This window comes from Agelaius tricolor, unplaced genomic scaffold (genome assembly GCF_023055355.1).
Source record: "Agelaius tricolor isolate 1412-34295 unplaced genomic scaffold, bAgeTri1.0.p SCAF_33, whole genome shotgun sequence".
Taxonomy (NCBI): Eukaryota; Metazoa; Chordata; class Aves; order Passeriformes; family Icteridae; genus Agelaius; species Agelaius tricolor.
In genome coordinates, this window is record NW_027269293.1 from 1237834 (window position 1) to 1255149 (window position 17316).

Sequence of the window (17316 nt, forward strand, 5' to 3'; positions counted from 1 at the left end):
ACACTCACTACTGTTCCACTTAAATATTCAGATTAGAATCACAGAATATCCTGAGTCGTAAGGGACTCACAAGGATCATCCAAGTTCAGCTCCTGGTTAAATTTTACCCGGGAGGTTTGGGGTGACAGCACTTTTGTACAGGAACACATCCCCCTGTGTTCAGCAGCTGGCTCTGTCCTTACACAAACAGGGTGTTGGGTAACACCTGGGCCCGTTTTTATCTGATTTCCTGGACAATGGCAGTATCACTAATGCTCCCTGTTAAATAAGACCACCTGGACATCTGCTGGTATCAGCCTCAGCTATCACAAACACTCCTGCTACCTAGGCCAGCACAAAGGGCTGTTATCTCAGGGCAGCACAAATCCCCAGACTGAAACACCCATCTGGAGTTAGAATAAAGTGTCCATAGAAAGCACATATGTTATAAAAAAAAGAGAGGGAGGGATGGGACTGCTCCCCATGAGCTCCCACAGGGCACAGCCCCTGCCAGCAGCAGCAAACCCAAACCCTCTCCTGTTGCTGCACACTCTTCATCCTCCCATGGACGCTGAGGAATGGTTTTATTTCTTTCCCTTTTCCCCCACCTGCTTATAAAAGTACCCATAACAGCTGGGTGAAGATGGGAAGAGGCTGTTCCCTGCCTGATTTCAGTGGCTGAGGTGAGCAAAGCTCTGCTGGACAGGGAATAAAGATCCTTTCCGTGGCTGTGAGCCAGAACTGTCCTTCCACACCTCATCCACGTGAGGGATTAACAGAGAAAACCTGGGCAGTGAAAGAAAAGCTGGACCCGAACCAAAGATTGCTCATCAACAAATCCAGAGAAATGGAACAGCAAAAGGGGTTTGTTTTCCTTGCTGAAATCAGCCTCTCAGTGGGATTCCAGGAATCTCTGCACTATCATTATCTTTCTCTTTGCAGAGTCCTTTTCTCCAGTGTTCCCCAGCATATATTGCATTTGCTTATTGTAGTCAGACTCAAATACAGCTGGGAGACAGGCAGTTGACAGAGCACTTCTGGAGAAGTTTATCCCAGGGTAAGGCAGAGGAGCCCCTGCTGAGCCCTGATGTCCCTGTAGAGTCTCTGGAGCGAGAAAATGGAGCAGAAACTCACGGGAACAGCACAAATTGGAGAGATGATTACAGGGAGGTTTGATGTGGTCTCAGGAGGAACGCTGCAAAGGGCAGCATCCATCCCTGAAGGGGTGACAGGAACAAGGATTACAGGATGAGAAGAACTGAGGAAGGATGCTGGGAGAAGACGTCCCTGAGGAGGAATGGCTGCTCTCCTGGCCTGGCTCTGTGTGGAAGACTAGTGATTTTGTTGTTGTGTTTGTAAAAGTGACAACAAATCATAGCCTGCCATACAGCCCAGGCTGCCACGGCCCAGGTGTGCAAGTGTTTTGGGGTGCTGGAGCTCCTGTCCTGTGAGCTTATTCTGCTCCTCAGTCCAAATGTCCCCCAATTCTTCCTTTGGCCCCATTTCTATCCTGAGCATGATGTCCTGTGGTCATCCCTGGGGTCAGTTTGGGTCAGTCCCAGGCACCCCCAGCCCCTCCCCAGTGTGGCTGGACAAGGACAGGAAAGGCCTTGGCTCTGAGAGAGCTCAGCAAGAACAAAAACATCTCTGAGTTATCAGCCCTGTGCTCAGCACAAACCCAAACACAGCCCCAGAGCAGCCACTGAGAAGGAAATTCACTCTGCCCCAGCTGAAAGCAGCACAGGAGCCAAGGGACCCCCCCAAATGCACCAGAGCAGGGTCAGGGCACCCAGACACTGCTGGGACTTCAGTGCCTGGCAGGGCTTGTTTGGAGAGCTGAGCCCTTTGCTTCCAATAGGGCCTTAAAATATAAAAAAAACCAAATTTTCAACACCACTCAGAGCCTCCATTCTCAAAGGTATTTAGGTGTGAAAATGAAACTCTTGAATCCTGCCGAGGCCAGTGGTAAAAGCACTGAAATATCTTTAATAATTTGGGTTGTTCGTGCTGTCAAGCACTTTTCTCTTTTTCCTTTTTCTTTTTTTTTTTAACTGCCCAGGCTCAGCATTGTCCACATCACTGGTACTGTGGCAGATGTGATTTAGGAATCACAGAATGGTTTGGGTTGGAAGGACCTTAAAGCTCTCCCAGGGACACCTTCCCCTATCCCAGGTTGCTCCAAGCCCCGATGTCCAACCTGGCCTTGGACATTCCAGGGGTCCAGGGGCAGCCATAAATCCGTTGCCAGAAGAGTTTTAAACCTGTACAAATCGCTGTCATCTGATAGTGCCTGAAAGAAAAGATCCAGGTTTCATAAACCACAAGGACTCTCTCTCCCCCTGTTTTTGACTTCCCCACTGACAGATTAAATCCACACAAAATGTCGAGGGCAGCAGTGCAGCCATTAATGCTGCAATGGCCAGGCTGGTGCCTGATGTAAATGAAACTTTGATTTAGTGTTCCCCCAGAAGCCTCCCCAGCGTGTTCATCCTCTGCAGGCTGATCAAAATCCTCCCTCCCAGGTACCTGCAGCCTTGTGCCCCACATAAGCACAGAAAATAATGTCATCAGAGCCCTGCTGATGGAGGCAGTTACAGGACAAAGGCCCTGCAGCAAGGTGGGGATTGGGTCATCGTTCCTGCTAATGTCAGGGTGCCATTTCTCCCTATTTTTAGAATTGTTCCCTTTGTACAGCAAATTGCTTAACTATAGAGACAATCTGGTGTTCAGGGGCTCTGGGAGCAGGGACCCATCTTTCCTGCCTTCAGGAAATCACACAAACTGCTGAAAGCTGGAGATGGATAAAACCTGGGTACACGGGAACTTCAATTTACACTGAAAAACCTGAGCAGCTGCTGCAGCCCTGAGTGAGCACAAAGGAAATTTCTGCAGGTTTCTAAATTATCCACTCTCTGCTTCAGAAGGAACTCAGGGATTCAATAAATCACTATGGGCTCTGCTCCTAAATTATTTTGATGCTTTTGGAACTCTTAGCACAGCTCCAAACTTCTCCACATTTTGAGGGAAGAGTTGGGGAGCAATGGATTAGGAATTCTGGAGCCTTTCACACTGAGGATGTTCCAAACCATCCATCCCAGCCCTTCGTTATTCTCCACATTGAACACCGTGGTTGTCCCAGACACCTCAGCATGGACTGAAGCTCTTGGGCTTCAAAGCACAGCAAACACGAGCTGTAAATTCCGAGTTTGCAGCCTAAATAAGCCAGGCAGGCAGAGAACAGTTATTATTCCTGTGTTATTGGCAGGGAATTGAGACACAGGAAGATTAAATGACTGGCCCAAGGTCACCAAAGGAGCCTTCTGTAAAGGTGAAGGCTCAGCCTGGATTTCTGAAGTCTCTGCCCAGTACTTCAGCCATCCATTCACTTGCTCTTTAAGTACCCTGTCATTATTTCTGTGAAGGAAATTATGCTCCTCCTGCAGCAGCCAGCACCGTGTAATTCTGCTTGTCTGAAAGGGAATATGAAATGGCAGTTTCACAAAAAATTAACCCTCCTGCCACGCAGCCTGGCAGCCCTGTCACAACGTCTCATTTATTATCTGCTCTTCCTCCCGTGGGGATTTAACTCCCCTCTTCTTCCCAGAACTCTGGCTGGGGCTTTTTCCGTGCTGTCCCAAAAACCCTACACAGGTGTCCCCTGTGGGGTCTGCAGGGGAGGGATGTGGGGGCCCGGAGCCCCTCGTTCCTGCCCCAGCTGTGGGGATTCACCCAATTCCTGAGCTGGGGAGGATCCTGGCAGCTCCAGGGAGGAGCAGCAGCAGCTGTAGCTCAACAGGAGCACCTGGGAGCAGCCACACGTCCCTGGCACCCTCAGGGGATGGCACAGATCACACCTGGGAGCAGCCACACGTCCCTGGCACCCTCAGGGCATGGCACAGATCACAGGGGAGCAGCCACAGGTCCCTGGCACCCTCAGGGCATGGCACAGATCAGAGGGGAGCAGCCACAGGTCCCTGATACCCTCAGGGCATGGCACAGATCACACCTGGGAGCAGCCACAGGTCCCTGGCACCCTCAGGGGATGGCACAGATCACACCTGGGAGCAGCCACACATCCCTGGCACCCTCAGGGCATGGCACAGATCACACCTGGGGAGCAGCCACAGGTCCCTGGCACCCTCAGGGGATGGCACAGATCAGAGGGGAGCAGCCACAGGTCCCTGGCACCCTCAGGGGATGGCACAGATCACACCTGGGGAGCACCACAGGTCCCTGATACCCTCAGGGGATGGCACAGATCACACCTGGGGAGCAGCCACACATCCCTGGCACCCTCAGGGGATGGCACAGATCACAGGGGAGCAGCCACAGGTCCCTGATACCCTCAGAGGATGGCACAGATCACAGGGGAGCAGCCACAGGTCCCTGGCACCCTCAGGGGATGGCACAGATCAGAGGGGAGCAGCCACAGGTCCCTGATACCCTCAGGGGATGGCACAGATCACAGGGGAGCAGCCACAGGTCCCTGGCACCCTCAGGGCATGGCACAGATCACACCTGGGGAGCAGCCCCACCTCCAGGGCCTGAAGGGGCTCCAGGAGAGCTGGAGGCAGAATTGGGACAAAGGATAGAGGGACAGGACACAGGGAATGGCTCCCACTGCCACAGGGCAGGGCTGGATGGGATTTTGGGCAGGAATTCCTGGCTGTGAGGGTGGCACAGGGTGCCCAGAGCAGCTGTGGCTGCCCCTGGATCCTGGCAGTGCCCAAGGCCAGCCTGGACTGGTTTTGGAGCCGTGGTCTATAAAAGGTTTGGGGTGAGTTCCTGAGGCTCCAGCACGTTCCACACCCAGGGATCTGCAGGGAGAGGCTGCTGTGACACTTCTCCTCCTGCTCTTTATTCCCTCATTACTGAGAAATTTCTTATTAATGGAAAACCCATTTCCATCAGCTGCACTTTACCCCGTGATGTCTCTGAGCCCACCCAGAGCTGGGTTTGGGACCTAAAAACCTGTGTGGTGTTCTGGTGAATTCCTAATGGATTCTATGGAGGGGAAATTAATAGGAAGCTTTGGTTAATAGATACTTCAGATAAAAGAGCGAGTGCATCTGGTCACCATGGCAACACGAGAGCCAGCGGGGAGAGGAAATGTCACCGTGCCTGTGCCTTGACCTGCAGCACAAACAGCCTGGCAGCTGGGGGTGGCACTGCCTGTGCTCACAGGGGACAGGGACACTCCCAGCTTGGATATTCACAGCCCGGGAATGCCCTGACACACCCAGAGGGTTCACAGTGTTCAGATGGAAGTCGTGGGGTTTTTTCGGGGTGAAAACATGATGAACTCGTGCCCAGAGTTGTGTCTCCACAGCCCTGAGGGAGAGGTTGGACTTGGTGGTCCTGGAGGGCTTTTCCAAGCTGAAGGGTTCCCTGGTTCCTCCTGCCCTGGCGTGCAGGGAGCTGCCCTTGCTCAGCACAGGCACCCTGCAGGTGTTTAAGGGACCTTTGCCCCTTTTCTTCTCAAACACAAACTCGCTGTGCCACAGAATTCCAGGAAGTTTTGGGCTGGAGGGACCTCAGAGCCCATCCAGTGCCACCCCTGCCATAGCAGGGACACCTCCCACTGTCCCAGGTGCTCCCAGCCCTGTCCAGCCTGGCCTCGGGCACTGCCAGGGATCCAGGGGCAGCCCCAGCTGCTCTGGGAATTCCATCCCAGCCTGCCAGGGAACAATCCCCGGGCACAGACCTGGTGTGGGAATTGTGCCACGGACACTCTGCTCCAGGAGCAGCTGCTGCTGCTCCCGGGGACTTGCAGAAGCTGTTGGAGTGAAAATTGGGCTCCTGCTGCCTGTTATGCAAAAGCAGTTTCTTAGCAACAAAAGTGATATTCTGTGTGAAGGCAACAGGCATCAGTGGGATAATCCACTGTAATTCCAGACAAGACCTAAAATGGGTGGATGGACTGAATAATAATCATGACAGACAGAATAATAATAATGGAAATAATGAGACTAAGCTTATTTCCCTGGGTAGGAAAAACCCAGCTATAAATAAAATACAATGGGAGAAACCCTGTGCCAGTTCTCTGTATAAAGATTAGGGACACCTAAACTCAATTTCTGCCCTAAAAATAGACTCTGGTGAGTAAAGCTTTGCTCATCTAAGCCGGGCTATTTATTGCTTGAGTGTTTTCCCTCACTCTGGGCAGGTATTGTCGCTCAGGGATGGAGTGAGCCGGACTTAATGCTCCATGGGGGGAATTGGAGCGAATAAATCTGTGTTCGCTGGTGGGGACGAGGATTTGCAACCTCCAAGGCGGGAAACTCGTATTTTAAAACGCACCACCAGACCTGTGCAGGGCCGTGGACTGGCCTGCGTCATCCATGTGGCTCCGTTACAGCTCAGGACCTTATGGCTTCATAAAACCTGCAATTAAACCACGTCAAATTAATGCTGTGCAGCCGCTGTGTTTTGAAGTGCCATAACATCAAGGGATTTAAGAGAAATAAAACCGCTATGAAAGCAGCACACGCTGGGAGTCACAGACACACCTGGACAGCACCTGGGCCGCACGGGGCTCACTGGGAAGTGTAGTCCTGGCGCTGGTACAATCCCGTTAGCGGCGCTACCCGCAGAGGGCCAAGGAGACTACACTGCCCAGCATGCCCCGCAAGGAGAGGGCGCACATCTTTCCCACCTCTCCCCCCACCCGCTCTGCCTTCTGGGAAACAGAGTGCGCACGGTGCTGCGTCGGGCGAACAGCGCCGCTCCCGGGACTACAATTCTCATCATCCACCGCGCCTCCCGCTCCGCCCCGCGCGGCGCCATTTTGTTCCGCGGCGCAGCCTGAGATGGCGGCCGGGCCCGGGCGGTGAAGGTCCCGCCGCACTGAGGGCAGGGGGGTCCCGCCGCCCCCCGCCCGCCCCGCGCCGCGCTGGGGCCGCGCCGCCGCCGGCGGTCAATGGCCTGGAGGCGGCCGCTGGCGCCATGGACCTGCGCACGGCCGTGTACAATGCGGCCCGCGACGGGAAGCTGAAGCTGCTGCAGAAGCTGCTGGGCAGCCGCAGCCGGGAGGAGCTGGAGGCACTGACGGCGGGGCCCGGCGGCGGAGGCGGCCCCGGGGCCGGCAGCACCCCGCTGCTGATCGCGGCCCGGCACGGGCACCTGGAGGTGGTGGAGTACCTGCTGGATCACTGCGGGGCTCGCGTGGAGGAGGGCGGCTCCGTCAGCTTCGACGGTGAGACCATCGAGGGGGCCCCGCCGCTGTGGGCGGCCTCGGCTGCGGGGCACCTGGGCGTGGTGCGGAGCCTGCTGGACCACGGCGCCTCGGTGAACCAGACCACGCTGACCAACTCCACCCCCCTGCGGGCCGCCTGCTTCGATGGGCACCTGGAGATCGTGCGGTACCTGGTGGGCGAACGCGGGGCCGACCTGGAGGTGGCCAACCGGCACGGCCACACGTGCTTGATGATTTCCTGCTACAAAGGGCACCGCGAGATCGCCCGGTACTTGCTGGAGAAAGGGGCCGATGTGAACCGGCGCAGCGTGAAGGGAAACACGGCCTTGCACGACTGCGCCGAGTCGGGCAGCCTGGAGATCCTGCAGCTGCTGCTCCGCTCCAAGGCCCGCATGGAGAAGGACGGCTATGGCATGACTCCTCTGCTCGCCGCCAGCGTCACCGGCCACACCAACATCGTGGAGTACCTGATCCAGGGGGGGCTGCAGCAGGACGAGGCTGCGGGGGGCCAGAGTGGGAGCTGCGGTGCCTCAGGTGGGAGCCATCAGAGGGGCTGCAGTGAAGAGGGCTGTGAGGGCTGCGGTGCTTCGGCTTCCAGTCAGGACGAGGTCCCGAACGTGTTCTGCACTCGAGAGGCTGCCGTGGAAGCGCTGGAGCTGCTGGGTGCCACGTTTGTGGACAAGAAACGAGACCTGTTGGGAGCCCACAAATACTGGCGCAGGGCGATGGAGCTGCGCTGCGAGGGCGGGAAGTACCTGCCTAAGCCCGAGCCCCGGCAGCTGGTGCTGGCCTACGACTACTCGCGGGAGGTGAGCTCTCTGGAGGAGCTGGAAGCCCTGATCACCGACCCCGACGAGATGCGCATGCAGGCGCTGCTGATCCGGGAGCGCATCCTGGGCCCTTCCCACCCCGACACCTCCTACTACATCCGATACCGTGGCGCCGTCTACGCCGACTCGGGCAACTTCGAGCGCTGCATTAACCTGTGGAAGTACGCCCTGGACATGCAGCAAGGCAACCTGGAGCCCCTCAGCCCCATGACTGCCAGCAGTTTCCTTTCCTTTGCTGAGCTTTACTCCTACGTGCTCCAGGACCGTTCCAAAGGCACTTTAGCCACCCACCTGGGCTTCTCCGACCTCATCGGGGTGCTGAGCAAGGGGGTCCGGGAGGTGGAGAGGGCCCTGGTGCACGGCAAGGACCCCGTGGCCGACTCGGCGCAGTTCACCAAGACCTTGGCCATCATCCTGCACCTGGTTTTCCTGCTGGAGAAGGTGGAGTGCACCCCGGAGCAGGAGCACCAGAAGCGCCAGACCATCTACCGCCTGCTCAAGTGCAGCCCCCGCGCCAAGAACGGCTTCACCCTCCTGCACATGGCCGTGGACAAGGACACCACGACGGTGGGGCGGTACCCCGTGGGCAAATTCCCATCCCTGCACGTGGTGAACTTGCTGCTGGAGTGCGGGGCGGACCCGGACAGCCGGGACTATGACAACAACACCCCCCTGCACGTGGCCGCCCGCAACAACTGCCCGCTGATCATGAGCGCCCTGATGGAGGCCGGGGCGCACATGGACGCTACCAACGCCTTCAAGCAGACGGCCTACGAGCTGCTGGACGAGAAGCTGCTCACCAAGAGCACCATGCAGCCCTTCAACTACATCACCCTCCAGTGCCTTGCTGCTCGTGCCCTGGACAAGCACAAGATTCCCTACAAGGGATTCATCCCTGAGGAGCTGGAAGCCTTCATTGAGCTGCACTAGGGCGTGACACGATGGTCCCCAGCCTGTCCCGCCCTGCTGAGGTTGTGCAGCTGGAGGGCTCGGGCTGGCTGTGCCAAAGTGCCCAGGGCTGTCGCTGTGCTGAGCTTTGTCCCCATCTGTCACCACCCAGCTGGCGTGTCGGGGCAGGGGAGGAGGAGGCCCCAGAGCTCATGGCTGTCCCTCGTTGTCACCTTCAGGTACCAGCTCTCTCCAGTGCACTCTGTCCACAGAGGCCACAGCCCCTGCCCTTCCCCATGCCACCATCGTGTCCTGAGGAGGAAGGAAATGGAGATTCCCTGGGACCTGCTGCCTCTCCCGTTAGTGCTGGATTAACTCAGTGTTCAGCTTTGGAGCAGCTACACATCCCTCATGTGCTCTGGCCCTTCCCACCCCACACACCCAACAGATAGAAAGTGAGTGAGGAATGAAATACCCTCCAGTTAATCCCTTCCCCTCCCTCCTGTCAGGTTTGGGACAGCCCATGCCCAACAGCTGAGGAGCTCATGCTCTGCCCAGGGATGGCACAGGGCTGGGTGTGCTGAGGATGGGGTTTGTCTCTCTCTTGGTTGGCCAAGTAGCAAATGGTGTTAAAGGCCTGAGATTTCCATGATTGTGCATAAAGCTGGGATGTTTTTTCTCTCGTAGAGCCAGGCCCTATCTATGCTGCAAGACTTCTCCAATCCTGTAAGATAGAGGAAGGTCAGTTCTGGTTATACAGTTTCATCCATAGATGTTGTAGTTTATGAATGGGGAGGAAAAAAACTTAAGAACAAAATCCTGATGTGGTGTTCAGGCCCTTGGCTTGTCCATGGCACACCCATTTGCTCCATTCCCAGCATGTGTGTGCTTTGGCTCCAGAGGGCAGCAGGGATTGAGTTGGAAGGGTGAATGTGGATGGTTTGGGAGCCAAAACAGCACATTTTGAGCTATTTTCAAAGCTGAGCTCTTGCAAGCCCTTTAGGCCAGGAGGTACCTGCAGTGTGGAGGTGCTTGGAGGGGGTTATGAAAGCAAGTGAGTGTCTGTGGTGGGTTTGCACCAGGGTGGGCTGAAGGAAGAAGCAAGAAATGAAAGTTTAAGGTGCCTCCTTGTCCTTCTGAGGTTTTAGTATCATGTGCTTGGGCTCTGTTATTGCCCCATTCTGAAACCTCATGCAGTGGGTTCTTAGCAGCTGGTTTGGGCTTTTGAGTCTTTTTTTCTTTTTTTTTTTCTTTTTTTTTTTTTTTTGTAACTTCACTGAGGATGGTGCTACTTCCAAGGTGGAATTTGAAATCTCACCTGGCTGCTGTTTGGGCAAGCTCCTTCCTTTGATGAGGATCTGCACACACCTTCTTTTTAACTCTGTAGTCTCAGGGCAGGTTTTTGCCTCTATGAGCAGACCCCCTCCATGGTGGAAAACAAAGAGTTTCCAGCAGTTTGTCCTCGTGCAGGCGGTGATGGGCAGCCTGTGGCTCCTTCCCTGGCCCTGAGCAGGCTGGGAAGCACAGCTGAGGGGGGAGCAGCTGCCTGGAGCTCTGGGAAAGGTCCACCTGGCAGAGCAGACCCCTGGCCCCACCCTCGCTCTCTGTGCTACTGAAGCTTCTCTACTTGTATTTATCAGCCTCAATAACCACGCTCTCTGCCCCTTCGAGATATTGTAGATCTGCCAGTACATTTTGCAGTGTTAACTATAACATTTATTTATAAAGCGAGGAGGTTTAACTTGAATTGAGCTGTAAAGTGCAGAGTTAGTTTAGCTGCCTTCTATTTTTTTTTTTTTCCTTTTGGCTGAAACCTGAACTAAACTGCAGGAATGGGATTTGTTCCTTTGTGAGCTGATGAGCGCTCTTAACTTTAAATAATAAAACAAAAAATGGCTGCTAGAATGCAAGTGCCTTGGACTTCTTCCTGATAAGCCTCTACATTCAGGTGTTTTCCTCTATTTTCAGTTTGTTTCCCAGGGATGGGACACTGTGGGTATGGAATTCTGGGGTGTTTGCAATTAAACAGGTGTGATTGGTTCATTTCATGGTTACTCCTGTGAAAAACCAATCTGTGCTGCATTGGCAAACTTCCCCTGGAAAAGAGTAACCCTGACACTGAAATGACAGCTCTGCCTCTGTGTTTTGCCTTTGCAAATCAAACAACGTGAGAGAATCTGTGTTGATTCAGGAATTACCTGCCTTACACGTGTGGGACAGTGGACACAGCAAGCAGAAGGAGGGACACTGGCATCAGTTTGGTTTCCAACCCCAAATCCATCAGGGATTGTAAAACCAGAATGAATGGTACTGGAGTTAGTTCCACACAGGGACCTGGATCCCAAAACTGCTTGGTCTTCCTCAGGGAGGGTGGGTGGATAAAATATTTGAATGTTTGTCCTGTTGTCTATTGCTCCATCCTTAGTTCTTGCTGAAGGATGGTGCCTTCGTGCTAAAAATGCCATTTAAGCAGTGTCTGTAGAGCCTGGGGCTGTGCTTCTCCCATTCCTCCTGTGCTGCAGGTGATCTCCAGGTGTGGCAGAGCAGCTGCCAGGCAGGTGCCAGGAGCCAGGTGGCCTCAGGGCAATTCCATCTGCACCCAGAGAGGTGGGAGGGAAGGGGGTTAATCCAGGCAGGAGCAACTCTGGAACTCTCGTGGTCAGGGAGCTGGGGGACCCAGTCAGGTGCAAGAGCCCCAAGGAGGAGAATATTCTGTGTGATGGAAAAGGCTTCACTTTTTTTAAACACATAAATAATCTGTAATTACATAGAGAGCCCCAGCAATTAAATGTTGATAGTAATTACAGGGTGGAAGAAATCATTGCATGATTTAGGGGTAATTACACTGAACAGGCCTGATTGAGTGTAGGGCCAGCTCCATGTGGGCAAAACACAGAGTTGTGAGGAGCAGGGCAATGTTTCAGTGATTATTTTGTTAATTCTTGGACAGAGAGGAGCTTTCTCTCCACTGTGGTGGCTGCAGAGCCTCCTGTACCCCAGACACAGCTCTGCCTCCCCTGTGTGTGATCCAAGCACGCTGGATGTGGCTGTGCTGAGCTTGTTTACAAGCTGGAGCAGCTTCCAGCTGACTAATTTTGCATGATTATTTATAGTAGGAGAGGAGCTGGAAAGGGAGGGATGTGGGAGTGCTCCCAAGGGGAGGGACTGTCCTGCACCAACGGCAGGGGACAGGAGCTGCACTAACACAGCAACTCCTAATGGTGCTGTGGAGGAGAGAAACCGGGAAAATCAAAGGAATTGGAGCACTTGGAGGATGCCAGCAGGCTCTGGAAGGAGTGGATGAGTTCATCCATCGACACTGGGTCCTGCAGAGTTAAAATCCAATCTTTGAGAGCTGGAAGCCAGGAATTGGGGGCATCTCAGAGCCTCCTCCAAGGATTTAATAACATCTGTCTCACTCAGGGGGTGGCTTGGGGCTCAGAGGGCTCTTGGACCAAGGCTGCAGTCTGGAATGAGGCCTGACAGGGCAGGGATGGGCTTGGATCCTCCTGGGCCCTGCTGGGACAGCCAAGGGGCACACACAGACCTGCAGGGATTCCTGCAATGGGGTCCCTTCCCTGTTCTCATCCCAGGGGCCTCCACGTGTGCTGGGAGTGGCTCCTGAGGAGCCTGGAGCTCTGCCCTGCTCCTGGCACAGGCTGAGCCGGCTCCGGGCTCTGCTCCGGGAGGGAACAGCCCCAGTTCCAGTCTCTCGGTGGCTTTGGGGTGACCTCTGCTGACGATCAGGAAAATGGCTGTGCCTGGAGCATGGGAGGAGCAGCAAGGGCTTTGCTCCAGGTGCCCTCCTGGTGTTAAAGCTCAGTAGGTACCACCCTGGTACATCCCTGGCTCAGATCCTGCAGACTTACCCCTCCTGCTCTCCATTCCTGGATTTCTCCACCCTTCTGCACTATTCTGCTCACTGGTTTTCGTTTTTCATTCTGCTTTTTCCTTAAAGGCAGCTTCCCAAAGCATGCCTTGCAGATTGGCCCTCAAATCATTTGGTCAGTGCCATCTCCCAGCCCCTCCAGCCAACATGCAGAATAGTTTTCCATATGTCCCTGACTACCCCTTTTCTAATTCTTCAGGAAAGAACCAGAAGAACACAAATAAATTAATTAAAATTTATTTATAAAATCTTCAAGTAGTTCCAGACAATCAGGAAAATAATTTTCTCAGTTACTTGGAAAAACATTTTCAAGAGATCACTACATCTTTTTTTCTGACAATAATTGAAGAATTTTCTTTTGTGCTTCAGGAAAATGGCAATCTTGATGCATAGAGTAATAGTCCCAGTCCCTGGAGAATCACTGTAATCCAGGATTTGAAATGAATTGTGCCTCTGACTTGGCTGCCCCGGGTCAGAGGTTGTTCCTGGGTTGCTCCTGGCTGTGCCCTGGCCCAGGTGGGGCAGTTTCCACCTGCATCACGTTGTGGTCCCCGATCTGAACCATGCGGGCGTTGTGGATGATGAGGGGTGGCATCCCTGCCTGGCCCGCTGTGAAGTTGTAGTGGCCTGGGGGCAGCTGTGCTTGGGAAGGGAGAGGACCCCTCTGAGCAGGAGGGGGGTCCATGGGGGCAGGGGGACACCAGGCTTGGGCTGATGGCCCTGGTGGCCCCGGCCGTGCTGCTGGAGGCACCCAGGGAGGGGAGCCCAGGCTCAGGGCAGCCAGGTTCTGCTGGGCTTGGTGCTGTTGCCAGCGTTCCTGGAGCTTCCTTCTCTGCAGCTGCTCCCACATGGCTTTCTTCTCGCTGATCTTCTTGGGGTTAAAGGTGTTCTGCACATGCTTGGGGAAGAGAGGAGAGCTCTCTTTCAGGGTGATGAGCACATTGAGCATCCTGGGGATCTGGCTGCACTCCAGGGCGTTTGCCTTGGGTAGAAATGGGATGACTGAGTCTTGCTTGGAGGGGTCCAGGATGGACTGCATCAGAGCAGTGTCTGTCTGGTACAGGCACAGGTTGCAGGGAAAGTTCTTGGTCAGCAGGAGGATGATGAAGGCAGAGTTTTCCATGGCCTCCAGGAAGCAAGTCATGTGGCTGCGCCCGGCGATGAAGAAATCCTCACTGAGTGTGGCACCGGGGGACACCCCCATGCTCTCCAGCAGGTGCTTGATCTGGTGGGCCACAAGCTCATCTTCACTGGCGTGCAGGACAACAAACGTGAAGAACTCGGCACCATCTGGCCCTGCTGGATCCATGGCTGGGGGAGCAGGAGGCCTGGCTGGAGAGGGGGATGAACGCAGGGGAGGGGGATATGGTAGTTTGAAGGAAGATTCCTGAAGAGGAGGAAGAGTTGAGGAGGAGGAATAAGTAGGAGGAGGAAGGGAACAGGTTGAAGTAGAATCAGAGTTACAGGAAATGCCTCCTGGAATGTAGGAGTCCTGTATGGATGTGAGGGCAGGGGCAGTATCCACTGCAGCCCTTGAGTCAGGGACATCAGCAGGTAATTGCTTTTCATCCTGCTTTTCATCCTGCTTTTCATCCTGCTTTTCCCTTGGTGTCTGAGGCTCTGTCACTGTGCTGGACACGTCACTGCTTTGGGCAGGCTCCGAGGGCAGCGGTGTCTCAGGAACGGGGAGATGGGTGGGGTGACAGGGACTGACCTGCAGAACCTTCTCTGGCTGGGGCTCTTGAGCAGCTGTGCCCTGCCCGGGGGCAGAGCTGGGTGTGCTGGCCCAGCTGGATTCCTGTGGGTCGTGGCTCTCTGTGTCCCCGTTGGGGTGTGCAGCACGGCTGGGCCAGGGGATGCACTCGGAGACAGAGGGCTGGGTGTGAAAAGCAACTGTTGGTGATGCACTGATCTCCAAACAGCTGGACAGGGAGGAGCTCCCCACAGAGCACAGGGTCCGTGGGCCTGAAAGGTCTGAGCTGCCTCTGATCTCCACTGGTGAGCTCCTCAGCATGCAGTGGGAGCTGGCTGTGTGGGGAAATCCTGCATCCTCATGGGATCTCAGTGTCCCAAAGCTGTCCCCTGAGCCCCCGCTGGCTGCAGAGCGCTCCTTGTCCCGTTCCTTGGCAGGGATGTTGTCCAGTGTCCCCCGCTGAGTGTCCTTGCTGGCGTGGCAGGCTTTGTCCCTGGCCTCAGGACTGCACAGCTGTTCCTGTGCCAGCACTGTGTACACCTGTGCCAGCATTGCCACAGCCCCTGCATCCAGCTGGGGAGGCTGCAAATCCTCCCCATCTTCCTGCACTCCTGCAGGGCCCAGTTTGATCTGCTGGATGTACTGGGCTGCCCGGTTGTCCCTCAAGGCATCCAGACAAATTCTTGCATCCGTTTCTTGCCCCAGAGTGAGCAGGACCATGGCTTGCAGTAACTTGCTGCAGGGCCCAGGTATCAGGTGCTTCAGTTTGAGTTTGAGGCTCAGCAGTTTCTCTGCTGGGGCCTGGGACAGGATGTTGAACACGTCCTCGAAGCTGGGCTGCAGCTCAGCGCTCTGTGCCATCTCAGCAGCTGCTGGCCCAGAGCACGGACTGGAGCAGGGATGGCAAAAGCATCTTATGGCAGAGGGTTGGCAGCCTGTGGGGCTGGGGGTGCCCCGCTCACGCTCCTTGTACCGCACGAACCTCCGGTGCCCAGGGACGCTGCTGGGAGCTGGGGCCTCTCAGTGCTGGCAGTCTGTGAGGAGAACAGAGGACAGCGTTCAGAGGGGTGCTGTGGGCACTGGGGGATGCTCTGGAGCTGACAGCTTCTCTCTCACACCTCCCGAATGTTTTTGCATCTGTTCGGTGCCTGCAGCTGTGCCAGTGCTCTGTGCATTATTCCAACTCTGTGATTAACCAAAGAGAGCACATTCTTTGCATTCATTTCACATTAATTACAACTGGTTTAAGATAATTGATGAAAGAATGCTAGATTTAGGTAAATCCAAATGTCTCCTTCAGGCAGCTGGTTCCAGGGGTCTTGCAGGCTCCTTGTGATGGCAGTCGAGGAATGAAACGGGTGTGGAGGAAACCCTTTCCAGCCGATAACCTGTGTTACCAGGGAAGATTCACAGGAAAGAATTCCTTCCCAATATCCCACCTAACCCTGCCCTCTGGCAGTGGGAGCCATTCGCTGTGTCCTGTCCCTCCAGGCCTTGTCCCCAGTCCCTCTGCAGCTCTCCTGGAGCCTTCTCCAGCTGAGCACCCCCAGCTCTCCCAGCCTGGCTCCAGCCCTTGGAGCAGCTCCATGGCCTCCTCTGGACTCTGTCCCAGCAGCTCCACGTCCTTTCATTGGGAGACTTTATATCCCCATCCACAGGTGATCCCTGAGCCCCTGCACTCACCCCAGGCCTCTGATGGGATTTTAATTAAACAACAGGAGTGTCTGGAGGGGAGGAGTGGGTCCCGCTGGGACACTGCTCCAGGCGCTGCCTGAGCCCGCTGCAGAACATTTCCCTATATAAAGGCAGCCCCAGCAAACGCCCCGAAATAACTCTCAGCTAGAGAGAAACTTCCCAATTTCGGTTTTGTTTTCCTGTCTCATGAAAAGCCTGCAATTGCCCAATTGCCCTCCCTCCCTCCCGGGGCCCTGCCCTGTGTCCCCCGATGGGCTCGGGGGTGGCACGGCCGGGCTGCAGGAAGTTGGAGCCGGGGCAGCGCTCGGGGCGAGCCCCGTGCCCCGGGGAGGGAGGGAAGGAAGGGGTCAGGCGGGAGGGAAGGAGGGGAGCAGCCGGGAATGGAGGGAAGCAGGGGAGCAGCCTACCTGCGGCCGGGGCCCGGGACAGGCGGAAGCAGCGCGGGCCGATGAGCGCGGGCGGGGCAGAGCGGGGCGGAGCAGGAACCGGGCACCGGGAAGGCACCGGGCGGGCACAGCCCGGGCTCGGGAACTGCTCGGGCACGAGGGCCCTGGCCGGGTGAGCCACCCGCACCTTCCGCTGGCCCCGCATGGGCAGCCGGAGGTGACACAGAGCGCTGGGGACAGGCAGGGACCGAGCTTCCCCTGCGGGCAGTGCTGGAATACGGACGAGCAATGCAAAGGCCAGGATCCAGGGGTGAGGAGGAACAGTGGGGTATGGATAGACGCACCTGAGCCTCGGGAGGACAGAAGTCAGGGAGACAAAAGGATTAAGGTGTTTTTCTGCTTAAGAAAGCATGGGACCTGCTAAAGGCAGACAAGCAGGCCAGGGACAAGATCTGGTAAAGGCAAAGCTTCAGCACAGCTCAGGTAAGGGGAGAACACAAGGCTGCAGCTTTAGGTACACACAAACCCACATGGTTTTTGAACACAGGTCACGCTTTATTCCAGTGTCTGCTCACCAGCCCTGGCACAGGGACAATGCCAGGAACAGTTACCAGAATAAGTTACATTAGAAATTATTACAAAGTAGCATTTTCTGGGAAAGAACCAGCACCTGGATTAAAATGCCCCCTATTTTAATAACAGGATATCCTAATCCCATGGCAGAGTAACTCTTGGGAAAAGCTGCCTCAGTTAATGGCTGT

At 55.3% G+C, this 17316-nt stretch overlaps 2 protein-coding genes across 3 annotated transcripts; one reads left to right on the plus strand and one right to left on the minus strand.

The window, feature by feature from the left end:
• The first annotated feature begins 6754 nt into the window (after positions 1 to 6754).
• Positions 6755 to 10797, plus strand: FEM1A (fem-1 homolog A). Its single transcript, XM_071452233.1, has one exon. The coding sequence runs from the start codon at positions 6925 to 6927 to the stop codon at positions 8932 to 8934; it is 2010 nt and encodes a 669-aa protein (XP_071308334.1). The 5' UTR covers positions 6755 to 6924; the 3' UTR covers positions 8935 to 10797.
• Positions 10798 to 13002: 2205 nt separating this feature from the next.
• TICAM1 (TIR domain containing adaptor molecule 1) lies at positions 13003 to 16769 on the minus strand. 2 transcript variants are annotated; one of them, XM_071452231.1, is made up of 2 exons: positions 16577 to 16769; positions 13003 to 15508 (listed from the first exon to the last, which is right to left on the minus strand). In XM_071452231.1, the coding sequence occupies exon 2, from the start codon at positions 15333 to 15335 to the stop codon at positions 13254 to 13256; it is 2082 nt and encodes a 693-aa protein (XP_071308332.1). In that variant the 5' UTR covers positions 15336 to 15508; positions 16577 to 16769; the 3' UTR covers positions 13003 to 13253. The 2 variants fall into 2 exon arrangements, with proteins under 2 accessions (XP_071308332.1, XP_071308331.1); XM_071452230.1 differs by having other exon boundaries at positions 13003 to 15862.
• Positions 16770 to 17316: the final 547 nt, after the last annotated feature.

Coding starts and splice junctions, on each gene's coding strand:
- FEM1A (XM_071452233.1), top strand. CDS start 6,925: ATGGACCTGCGCACGGCCGTGTACAATGCGGCCCGCGACGGGAAGCTG.
- TICAM1 (XM_071452231.1), bottom strand. CDS start 15,335: ATGGCACAGAGCGCTGAGCTGCAGCCCAGCTTCGAGGACGTGTTCAAC.